The sequence below is a fragment of the Bemisia tabaci genome, chromosome 2, assembly GCF_918797505.1.
Source record: "Bemisia tabaci chromosome 2, PGI_BMITA_v3".
In the NCBI taxonomy this organism is placed as follows: domain Eukaryota; kingdom Metazoa; phylum Arthropoda; class Insecta; order Hemiptera; family Aleyrodidae; genus Bemisia; species Bemisia tabaci.
In genome coordinates, this window is record NC_092794.1 from 10,925,354 (window position 1) to 10,937,661 (window position 12,308).

At 40.3% G+C, this 12,308-nt stretch overlaps 1 protein-coding gene across 3 annotated transcripts in view; it reads left to right on the plus strand.

The window, feature by feature from the left end:
• Mipp1 (Multiple inositol polyphosphate phosphatase 1) overlaps positions 1 to 12,308 on the plus strand; it is a 35,772-nt gene that overhangs the window by 15,952 nt on the left and 7,512 nt on the right. For all 3 annotated transcript variants that reach the window (XM_019051871.2, XM_019051870.2, XM_019051872.2), the window contains exons 2-4: positions 3,173 to 3,361; positions 11,206 to 11,334; positions 11,645 to 11,823. In XM_019051871.2, coding sequence (XP_018907416.2) covers positions 3,181 to 3,361; positions 11,206 to 11,334; positions 11,645 to 11,823 — 489 coding nt within the window. In that variant the 5' untranslated portion in view covers positions 3,173 to 3,180. The remainder of the gene's footprint in view (positions 1 to 3,172; positions 3,362 to 11,205; positions 11,335 to 11,644; positions 11,824 to 12,308) is intronic.

Consider the following 12,308-nt stretch of genomic DNA (forward strand, 5'->3'; position numbering starts at 1 on the left):
GAAAAAAGTGCAAGTCATCAATTTTGTTCATAGACAACTTGCGGCTTTCAAAAAAATGCGGATAAAAATGTTATTATGTCTCAGTGCACACAAACTTTTGTTATCAGTTTATGAAACGATTTCCTGCATCTGACTTATCGGAGGTTCCATTGACAGCAACGAAAACGTGCTTTTGAATAAAAAAAGCCGTCCATTTTTTGCAGTAGAAACTTAACACCCTCAGAAATTTTCACACTCGACTTTTTTCACGCATCACTTTCTGGGTATTTATTTCTATTTTTTTATTTTTTCTTCATTTTGGATGTTCTTTGGGTTGAGCTCTCCGAATATTAAATTGCATTTTCTCCAATTCACCACTCTTTTAGGCTTGACCCTCAATTCTCTTTTCTTATTTATTTTTCCTCTCCCATCATTTTCTGATTTTTTCCTTTCTCAATAATAGATGATGTACCGTAATTTTTGGATGCTTGCGCTGAGGGTACATCCCCTGCTTCCCCCTCCCGCAATAGTGGACTGGAACTAACGCCCATACATAACATTACTTATTGCTAAATCGTGTCTTGGCACTACACGAAACGCGTCAGAGGTGGAGACAGCAATTTGGCAACACCGGATTTCCTCCATTTAACCCTATGCTAAATAATCGATTTTTGTCGGAGCACCTGGCTCCTCCAAGAATCGATTCATTTCCATAGGTTTAAATGGAAAAAAGACAATGTTGCTAATTAGCTGGATCCGCCAATGAGACGCGTGCAGCGTTCTTCCATAATAATAATATTTTTAGGGAAGTACAAAAACATTCAACAATGGTATGTGGGAATTTGAAAGTTGGAACGCTGAAACGTAAGAGTGCGTAAGTCCACTACCGTTATCTCTGTCTACGGAACATTTAAATGATGGACGCATTTTATGATCAGGGTGGTAAAAGAAAGAAGTACTTTTTCTCAGTATAACGAATAAGCTCATTTTGGGTCTTATTCGCTGAGGAGACTGAGGTGAGAAAGGACGCGCGAACGCAAATGACCCTCTCTTCAGGAAAAAAGTTCAGTTCCGGAAAAAAAAATGAAATGTATTGCTGAGATTTGTGAAATGTTAGCGATTACGGTGTTACTCGCAATTACATCTCGAGAAACAGCGTATCTTCGTCTCATGAAGGAAATCATTTACGTATTGCATTGATTATGTCAATCTGAAAAGGATTACGGACACTCAAAAGAGGCTTAAAACTCAATATTAATCGTCAAGTCTTTCACTTGTGTAGGCAGAGAAGGCAAAATCGCAGTTTATACCACTTACCACTACCACCACACAAAAATTTTGCAGTCTTTTCCAGTGTTGGGAATATCTATTTCGAAATGGTCTGGATTAAAAAGATCTAACTAACTAAAGCACATGGCACATAGCCGGATTCACCTACTTGCCGCCCCCTTCTCATTCGTTTTGAAACTCGATAAAAACCATCAAATGAACGTGTCAGCGGGGGAGGGGTGCATAAGACGCATTTACTCGTGTTGAACACATTTTTTGGGAAAGCCCCGTCAACACTACTAGCAAAAGTTCACAGAACTTTGCGCGAAAGTTAAGTTCCGTAAACCTATCTCTGTATGGACAAGGCCTTCCATTCATAAGAAATGAACGATAAAATTATGAAAGAACAAACATAAATGTGGATCAATGATTTTAACTTCCGCCGCCGCGCCGACCAGTCGCGCCGTTCCAGCCTGGAACGACGCGACTTAGAAAGGAAACTGGCCTGGAACTTCCAGGCCAAATTGCGTGTTTGGTCCCTCTCTTAACTCGACTTATTGAAGGTGCTGTCTCTTGCATCACTAGGAGACGACAAAATTAGAAATTACTATACTGTCAGGAAATGAGAGATTTTGTCGCCTTTTCTCGTTTGTAATTTTGTTTTATAAATCCGATTTTTTTTATACCTACACTTTAAAAAATTGCAAATTTTTGCCGCCCATCAGATATGCCGCCATGGGCCGCGGCCCATGTGGTCACCCCCTTAATCCGGCCCTGATATGGGATCAATATCGCTTGTCTCAGAAAATACCGTGACCCTCGGGATTTTTTGGTCTCTCCCTGGGTTTAAATGGAGAAAAACAATGTTGGCATTTTGCGGGATCCGCCAATGTAGCAACACTGTTTTCCGCCACTTCATAGTATGTAAAACACTTGGTAGGATAATTGATAGAATCGACATGTATGATGGATTTACACACGGATGAGGATAATATTGTTGCCCACTTAATGTGCGAAAAATCTAAACCATCTCTGAATAGGTTCTATGGATCTAGTAGAAACGTTGTATGAACACTGAAATACTTTCATACTGAATACGGCCACACGACCGTCATCTCAATGACGTAGAGTGTGGTGTGACCAGGTTCGGAGAGAAACGATTGATCTCATGTCCTTCCTGGGCAATCTCCTCGCCTAGTTCGCCACAATTTACGTCATTGCATATAGTCTGCCCGAGGGAGGGGAGAAGAAGAGGTAAAATATTATTTTACCATCCGAATGGCATATATGTTCATTATTGGACGAATTTTTATCGCACCAATGCCGGCGAGTTGCTTGCAAGTGAACGTTGACCCGGTTCGCAACACCTTGAAAAATTATTTTGAGGAAATCGCCTGGCTGTAGGTACTTTAAAAGCCCTTTAATTTGCCAAATTTTTATTGGGTACCTATTTGATTTATAACTGCTGGGAAGATCCGGTTTTTTTCATTTTCTGCATGGAGAAAAAAACCTCGTGCGTGGGATCAAGTTTAGGTCATATGATCTCTGAGTTTCGGATTGGCATTGACACTTTAGGTCCAGCGCTGGGTTGGATACACATCTGAAACTTTGTGTTACATCGTGAGTACTACGGTTTCACATCGAACAACTTCGGTTCTCAAAGATGTATGACTGAAGTTTCAGATGTGTGATCCAAACTTCGACAGCTAGACTAAGTGTTTAGTGCTCAATCGAAACTTCAGAGATGCATATGACTAAAATTGGGTCCACGCACGAGGTTTTTACCCGTGGTAAGACAGCTTGCCTCACTTAAAATCGATATTTTCCATGGATTCAAGTGGGGTATCAACAGTGTTGCCAACTTTCAAAATCGCGACTGCTCATTTTACGCGCTTGAAGTGACATTCTGTTTGGCATGTTTCAGACGCAGAGATGCGGATGGGGCTGACGGCGTGGTTTTTGCTGGTGCTGTCGGTGACGCTGCTCTCGGCTGCGGGCGTGCTCAGCGACGACTACCACTGCTACGCCGAGGACTCGAGCCCGTACCTCTTCTTCGGCTCGAAAACAGCCTATCAATTCGTACGCGACAAGAATAACATCAAACCCGTCCCAGGTAACCAACGGCCACCGTTCTCATCGCCCCATAAAAAGCACGTCTATCATTCATCGACGCTCACTTTTACTCAAGCCGCGGTTCCACAGGCAGCGCGCGACACGCGACAAGCGACACACGACAAGCGACACGCGACAAGCGACACCCGAGCGAGGTCAACTGCGCGGCAGATCCACCCGACCAGCAGCCTGATCGTTGAAAATGTCGGCACGACAAGAATCGAAAATCGATATATTACACGGCGCAGATAGGGCTGTCTTGTCTCATCTTGCCGACATAGCCAGTTATGTGCTGGTTACACGCTCAAATTCCCATCAATTTCCGATCAAATGGTGACTGGTGCGCACCATCTACCATCAAACTGCGGCCTGCAAAAATTTGATGGTAGATGATGGAGCTGTGGGGCAGTGGCGTGGCGTGAATTGCGATATATCGATTGTTATGCCATTTAAACCTATGAAAAAAGATCGATTATCAGGGTGTTCGCAGCGAACACCTTAGTAATCGATTCTTTACCATAGTTTCAAATGGCGAGATATCGATAATCGATTATTCACGCCACGCCACTGCTGTGGGGCTCATCCTTCATCTGATTTCCACACAACCGTGATTATTTCATACTTTTCTATCAACACGCTGTTCTAATTAATTTTACTCATCAATCTAGATAACTCTCGTCCGCCATCTTGGTCATCATTTTGATCGGAATTTGACGGAAATTTGAGCGTGTAACCAGGCCATTAAAGTTTCAACAATCCGGCTGCAGGTGCAATGGTTTCAAACATGCCTTTTGTCACTGACAAGGCGATTCATTGAGTCGTCAACGTGATTGGAAGACTTAAGGGAAATCTAACAATAAGTGATCAGAAGAGCTGACCTCGGTTGGTCTAGTTGTTAGCGCAACTGTCTACTGATTGAAGAGATTCCGGGTTCGAATCCCAGGTGTGACAGGATTTAATTATTTCGGATCCTGCACTGGAAACGGACTCCCAAGATTCCAGGTTCTCTACTTGTGACTGGACTGTTCGTTCTCGTTACTCAGTATTAATGCTGGCCACACATTATGGATTAGTTTCTTGCATGTATTCGTATTTGTAGATTACGATTATTAGTGCTTCTCAAAGACCCAGACCGTGGTGTAGCTGTGCATACGCAACGTGGTGGCAGATCTGGTTCCTAGATGACTTACATTCCCCTTATTAAACCCGCCTGCTTTCACACACTGAAAAAAAAACTCCAGCCGTGGGAGCCGCAATTACGGGCTATAGACATACCGTCCGTTCCGGGCTCAAAGGCCGAAAATTCCGGCTGCTGGAGCCGTAGCTTCGGCCTCTGAACCCGGAGCAATCGAAGCTACGCCTTTTTTCAGTGCAGCTGTTGACAATCCGAATCGCCTTTTTCGTGACATCAGGCATGCTTGAAATCTTTGCGCCATACTGTTGTATCAAGGAAAAACGCCTTATGAAGATTCGAATGTTGCCAAATTTCGTCTCAGAAAACGTTTAGCTTGCAGATCACTCCTGAATCTGTTCCTTGGAATTTTCAGACACTCTAGGTCAAATTCCAAGCAAAACCCTCCAAAAAATTGGGAGAGAAACGTGTACCAACTTTCTCAAAAATGCGTGATTTTTCTCGGGAAATTTTGGCAACGTTTGTAGACTCATACGGCGTTTTTCCCTGGCACGGCAGCTCAAATCGCGTTAATCTGCCGCGCGATTGCCTCCGCGTCGCGCGCTTTCTGTGGGTCCGTGGCTTTACTACTTGATCCGACTGCACGCGCCAATCGCGCGTGCTTTTGCGTACGTTTTTACGTGCTCATGTGAGCGCATTCAGCGTAGATTCGCGGAGTCAATGGATTGAGTCATCGGTGAATGCACCATAGAGAAAAAACAGAGGGCGATTGCGAGTTGACTTTCGTGACCACCGTGCGTGCCATTTTCACATTTTACGTCAATGAGAACAACTATGATCGCAAATATCTCGGACACGGCGAATCCAACAAAACAAATTTACGCCTTGAAATCGTTCAAAATTTCCAGTGGCGTGGCGTGCTTTGCGATACATCGATCGATACGCCACTCAAACCTATGAAAAAAGATCGATTATTAAGGTGTTCGCAGCGAACACCTTAGTAATCGATTCCTTACCATAGCTTCAAATGACGATAAATCGATAATCGATCATTCACGCCACGCCACTGAAAATTTCATATAGTCAAATATGACTAAACCCCCCTTTCCCCTTCCCCAACTACGCTGTATGGAAAAACCGTGAATTGTAACTTTTTTCTTTTTTCCATTATTTAAAGCAGTTTCCTTTTACTAGATTCCATTCTGTTCGGCGGATTGCCAGAAAAACTTGAATAAGGTTATTTTGTCGGTTGAGTTACAGAAAATTTAAAATTCTCAAAGTCACCACAAAGTAGTTGCACAAGTAATGTTAATACCGTGAAATATGCCTATATCATCGCGTTCTTTCTTATGAGTGACGAGGAAAAGGAGGAGATGATTCAGATGCAACAAGTTAAGCTGAGAGTGGGTACTTGAGTCTTTTTGAATGGGCTGTGTAATCCGACCCGTAAGTCCCCTCAACTCTCTCTTGTTTGAATTGCAGAGGAACTTGTCCACTTGTAATTACATGAGTGTTTCCTTGTTCAGCAGGCGCATGAGAGGAAAAATAAGGTGATCCCAGGTACCACTTCAGCATTTTCAGCGGAAAAAGGACTGACACTGATGTAATAGTTTTACAAACTTAACCTCAAGTTTTTAGCCAAAGATTCAAGAGTGGAGAGTGGAGAGGAGGGTGTCTTTTCTATGTTCTAGCGCAATATTACTAAGGTCATGAAATGTAATGAAACCATATGACAATCAATTATTTTGATCTGAATTTACCGTTTCCTCGCTTCAGAGATACGCGGTCATTCTCTTGGTCACTTTAAATCGTTTGCAAAAAAATATGAGAAAAGAACTGTGCACCCACAGTTCAATGACACCGAAATCCTCATCTCTGATGCAATGTCATGCACAATCTAGCTAAGTCGGGCGTAGTTTGCCACTCATCTCGAAAATATTGAATTTCGATTCTGGAATATCACTGCTCGTGACAATTATAATATTGCGTGCAGTTGTGCCGCCTTGTATTCGTATTGACGCAACCATACACTTCCAAAATATTTATAACTTTCTTTCATTGGCATGTCTATTCGCTTAGGTTTGTCATCACGATGCGTCTTGCTTACTCGGTTTTACTTACTCTTGTTTCGCTAAACATCCAAAACAGTTTCATGATCCGTTTGCATGATCTCTGACGTTCGCGAGGAATAGGATTAGGTGGCAAGGAATACATTTCAAGATGCTTTTCCCTCGGTGCTTGTGAAAGTAGGCAGATATTGAAAAATAGTAAAAAACATATCCTCCCTTCACTGAAGAAATTATTTTATGTTTTTCTAATTTTCATTTCTGGCCGAGCAACCCTGCACTTTTCTGAAAGTTAACTTTTTTTGTCTCGGTGAGTATGGGACAACATTTTGCAATTAGGAACTACCGTTTCTGGTTCCCCGACAAAGGCAGCAATCTGCATAGAAACATTAGTGTCACATAATTTGTTTATGAAGTATGTCTGGAAAAGTAATTCCTTATTGCAAGATGTGGTTCAATTAATTCCGTAGAACTATACGCTGAAGTCGACCGAACGGTGTACTTTCACCCACTGCCATCCCAAGATGACTGCCTTTAGAACATTCGGATTTAGCCCAATTTTTGCTGCTAAAATCGAATCTTCTCAGTAGTTAACATTTTTTTTTTTTTTTTAATTTTCTGTATATACTTTACTTTTAAAAAAAGAAGAAAAAAACATGCTCGAAAGTTTTAGAGAAAAAAAATCTTTACTTCGTTCAAAATTAAATATTTTAGCGAAAGAAATTTTGCAACGGGCGGATGTTTTCACGGCGTCTTTTTCGAGTAAGGGAGCGTAAGAGCAAGGCTTCAAGTTGGGTCCAAGTGTGAGCTTAGAGAAATCTTCTGGAAGTGGCCTAGCCGTCACTTTTCCAGGAGGAGTCTGAGTACATAATAAAAGGATTTTGGGGGTCCCAAATTTGGGAAAATGCATTTTGAAACAAGCCATTCGCGTCAAATTCAACCGGATGTGAACTGCAGATTCATCTCCATTAATGCGTTATCGCGAAAAACATCTCAAACTTTTTTATTTTACCTATCGCATTATGCAGTGGAGGTAGGGAATGCAGCTGTTTTGAGGCTATTTTCTATTGGACAGATTCTCGAGGGAGGGGGAGGGGCAGATGGTACTATTTCAAATTCCAAGGGAGGCGAGGCCCACCCGGACCTGTTAAGAGCTACAGCCATGGTTGGGTCTCACTAACAGCAGTTGCTACAGATTGAATGATTAGAGAAATAGAAAATGCTTATCCGCTTATCATCATTGTATTTCTACTAGGAAATCGGGAAAGACATCTTATCACTGCCGATAAAATAAAAGAGTAAAGAACCAGTTATTCGATGATTTCATAGGAATCTTCTTGTCAGTGATTGCGGGGTTCATTATAGCGATGAGGTCCAGTGATTTTCATGCTTCATGGATCTTAATTCTCTCCCCGAATGCGGTTGAAGCTCAAGTCCCACGGACCGATCATAGGAGTTAGTGGTCCTCCAACAATTGAGAAATTGAGATGAAGCTCAATGCTGCTTTGCCAAATTTTCAGTCGATGTGTTGGAATTACAAACAATGTATAGACGCATACATCTATTTTCACAGAGAGAGCAATGAAGCATTGCCTACTCCCTACGAACGCTGAGTTGCACATAAAAACATAAAGGATAACCACCGCCTTGAACTATAAGAAGTTTCACCCCCATAGTAGCCTTGAACTCTCGCATAAATTAGCTGAATATACAGTGATTATGTTAAAAGTGCTGCAACGCCATCACACAAATGTAACTGTCCATAGAAAACAGGATCCGAGTCCACAGATACAAAAATTTCACCGATCTAGTTTGCACAAGGGGACAACCAACATTCCAACAATCGGACTTTTCGCAAAATGTGTCAATGTCGTAGCCCACCCAAGCAGACAGCCGAGCGATTTTGCAGCAAATAGAATTTGCCAGGTTAATTGCAGTCTGCTCGATCACCAGAAACTGCAGCTGAGTGAAAGGACGGACGGCGCACAGTGGATCGAGTCAACGGGAGAGGTCGGACAAAGTTTGGAAACTTTAAAAGCTTATAACTCCGTCTATACAAAACTTTGAGATTTTAAAAGTGGTTCCATTGGTTTTCTCGTGACATTTTCTTCCAGAAAAACCCCTTAAAATTTAAAATGTGACGAAATAAACATTCAAATTTGCAGTTTCAGTCAAAAATTTCATGTCCGACCTCTCTGATCGACTCGATCCACTGTGCGGCGTCGATCTGTCGAGCGCTGAAATAACATTGATGCTTTAGTTATATTCTATCTTCGCTTTTGAACCGCCATTTAAAATTTTGCCTTCACTAGAAGAAAAAAAAAAAAAAAAAAAAAAAAACACACACACATTGGATCGAGAGTCCAGACTCTTAAAAACATCGACAAGAAAAAATACTCTTGATTCAATCAGATTTTTAAGCATAAATCAAGAACCAAGCCTCTTAATTTGAGCGGATTTCCTTCTGATTTAAGCTTAAATCTGATTGAATCAAGAGTCCTTTTTCTTGTCCATGTTTTCAAGAGTCTGGACTCCAGAGCCAATGTGTTTTTTTTCTAGTGTTCCTTATTCTGCCGTACATAGTAATCGGCTTACCATCAAAAATCTAAAAGCCGATGAATTTTGAAACGTCTTCCTAAAATCAAACACCCTGAGAAAATCTATTTTACTCGTGTGAATGAGGAACTTGGAGGACAAGGCGCATGACTGCAGTTTTTTTAAAAAAAATTAAATATTCATGATTTCATGTAAAACTGATCTTAATGCATGTTCTGTGAATAATTCGCTCCGGAATTCCTATTTTTAAGGACCAAAAAGCCAGTGGCAACTTTCTTCCCGCCAGGATCCATGTGGTTTCGAAACTTCGAACACGTATTTCTCGGAATAGCTAAAACTGCACTTATGCGCCTTGTCCTCCAAGCCCCTCATATGACGACGTGACAAAGAAAGCTTCTGAGTCAGTGTAAGCAGCGTTTAGTTTAACGAAGTTGACGGAAAGATGCTCTCCTTTAATTGGTTAATTAGTGGGTCGCTGACATTATCTGCCGAAGCTTAATGAACCATTTCTCCTTCTCCATTAAGAGCAAGACAGGGAGATCGCTCAGTTGGGTACCTCTGCCTGCACACGGGTGCATTGACGAGTGAGCTGCGCCACGCCACGCCGCACAATGGATCTAGTCAATCAGATAGGTCGGACATGAAATTTTTTAATAAAACTAAAAATTCTGATGTCTATTTCATCACATTTTAACTTTCAAGGGGTGATTTCAAAAGAAAATTTTACGAGGAAACCAATGGAACCACTTTTAGAACCTCTAAGTTTTGTATAAACGGAGTTATAAAAAGTTTAAGTTTAAGTGTAAGTTTCCAAATTTTGTCCGACCTCTTCTATTGGCTCGATCCACTGTGCGCCGTATCTGTTTGCGGAAAGTTTGTCTCGCCACGTTCAATACATTGTAAGATAATAACAGAAATCTGTTAAAAAATCACTCGGAAAACATATAGATTGGAGTTCGCTTTACTGATGAATTTTAGTACAAATAAGTCAATTCTACTCAATTTATGTCACTTGAAGTAAACCTAGGAAATTGAATTTTATGCTTACAATTAGATTATATTTTGCAATAAGAAGCCACTATTTCTGGCTCATTTTAGAAATGCGTCATTGAAATCCCTATAAAGATACGTGCTTTCATGGAAGAGCCAGAGATAGTGGTTCCTTATTGCAAAATTTAATCCAATTGATAAAAAGTAAGACTGAGGTAAGCGTGGTGGGCAAAAGTTGCGTCTCTAAATAGAAAACTAAGTGTGCGAAAATATTCTCGCTGAAAAATGATTCACCACTCGGTCAGGTCGGCCCTGAATTTTTGAATCGGTTTATATTGCAATGGTTTTTCAATAAACCACTAACTCACATGCTGAATGACTTGACAATCATTATGCTTGAAAAGTTAAACGGGCTTCTTTGCAAAACTAAACAGGTTTGCTTAGGAGTTGTCTTTTTAAATGTGTAAGTTTAAAAAAAAAAAAAAAAAAAAAACCTTCCAGCGACGCGTTGCACGCCTACCGGCTCACCGCAAATATTATGAAAAAATGGAGCGCCTTCATATTTCTGCTATGCAACCGAGACATTCATAGAGTACGAATAGTTGCATCCAAGCTTTGTTAACGACTGAAGGTCCTCGTGATTGTTCTCAGGGCCACAAATGAATGTGCCTCAGTTATTTTGCTCCATATTGAAACAGAGATCTCAGACTTAGATCTTTCCTATCACGATTTTATTTTTTTCTCTCTTAAAATTTTAAATCTGTCTAGTGTCTCCTTTTCTCATCCAATTCGCCAGCTTGATCGGGCTCTCCGCTATGCGTTATCACACTTTTTAAATGTTGACATTTGTACCTTTTAACTCTGATTCAGATCTTTCGCCTTTTGATTCATTCCATACTCATTATTATCAGGATTGATGTCATTTTGAAAAATACTGTCATGCCAGTATATTTTATTAGCAATGGCAGGACGAAAAAAAATCGTGATACCGTGCATTTTCTAGCATTTCTAGATTAAAGTTGTTTTATTAGTTCGGCGGTAACATTTAATTTGTTATTGCCACTATTAATTCATGATTATTTATTTATTTTCCTTTTTCAGATTGTTTACCAGTTCAAATTTGGATTCTTTCGAGGCATGGTACGCGATATCCTGACTTGAAAGAGATCAAACGCCTTCAAAACTTAACCGCTGTCCGGGAACTGATTTTACAAAATCATGATGCCAGAGGTGATTAATTCTTTTCGTTTTCTTTTAACAGATTTTTGTCGGGAAAAACTTGCATTTTTACTCACCAACTAGGTACTACATGGGACTTACCAACAGGTAACGTATAGGTGACGGAATTATTTTTTAAAACAATTCTGCATTTGACTTTTTTATTCGGATTTTTTCCCTTTGAAAGCCGTTACCTCAAATTATTGAAAGTATTTCCAAATGTTGTCAGTTGAATTTTAACCCTTTGGTGGCTCAAAAATGATGGATCTTTCTGCTTTTTTTTTTTTTTTTTTTTTTTTTTTTTTTATCTCGGAATTAATAGCTACAAGGCTCTGTGACCGGGATGTGGATGGACTACGTCGCTGGCACTACAACTTAAGACCTGAACAAGACAATCAGATTACCTCTCAAGGACATGAGGACCTTTTGTTCCTAGCCAAAAAATTAAAAAGCAATTTTCCGGAGCTTTTGGATGTTCCGTACTCAGAAAGCAAATTTGATGTAAGTAATGTTTAAAATTTTCTCGTTTCATGAACTCATCTTGGTCTGTACTACAAACAAAAAGAACTTATGGAGGTGACTGCTTCAACCGAGTTCATTTCGGAGTTGTTTGAATGAATACCTTTAGGGCATATATTTTAACTTTTTAACTACCTAACATAAATCCGTCATTTTCAACTGAACTGCGCGTATTTAGGAGAAACCACCTGAAAATCTAAAAATTTCAGAATTTTTAGTGTAAGGGTAAAATTAAGAATACTTGCTGAAATATTCGTAAATTGACCACTCTACCTAGAAATATTGGATCTTGCTGGATGTAAAGCAGTAACAGTAAACTGAATAACGCACTCGCACATTGTGGTGAGTACTACCTCTGTTACTTTATATCTTTCACCTAGAAGATATTGAGTTTTTTTTATTAAAATTCAAAAAGAAAACTTTTTAGCAAGTAGTATACATTGTCCCCTTTAAAGCATTCAGCGTTT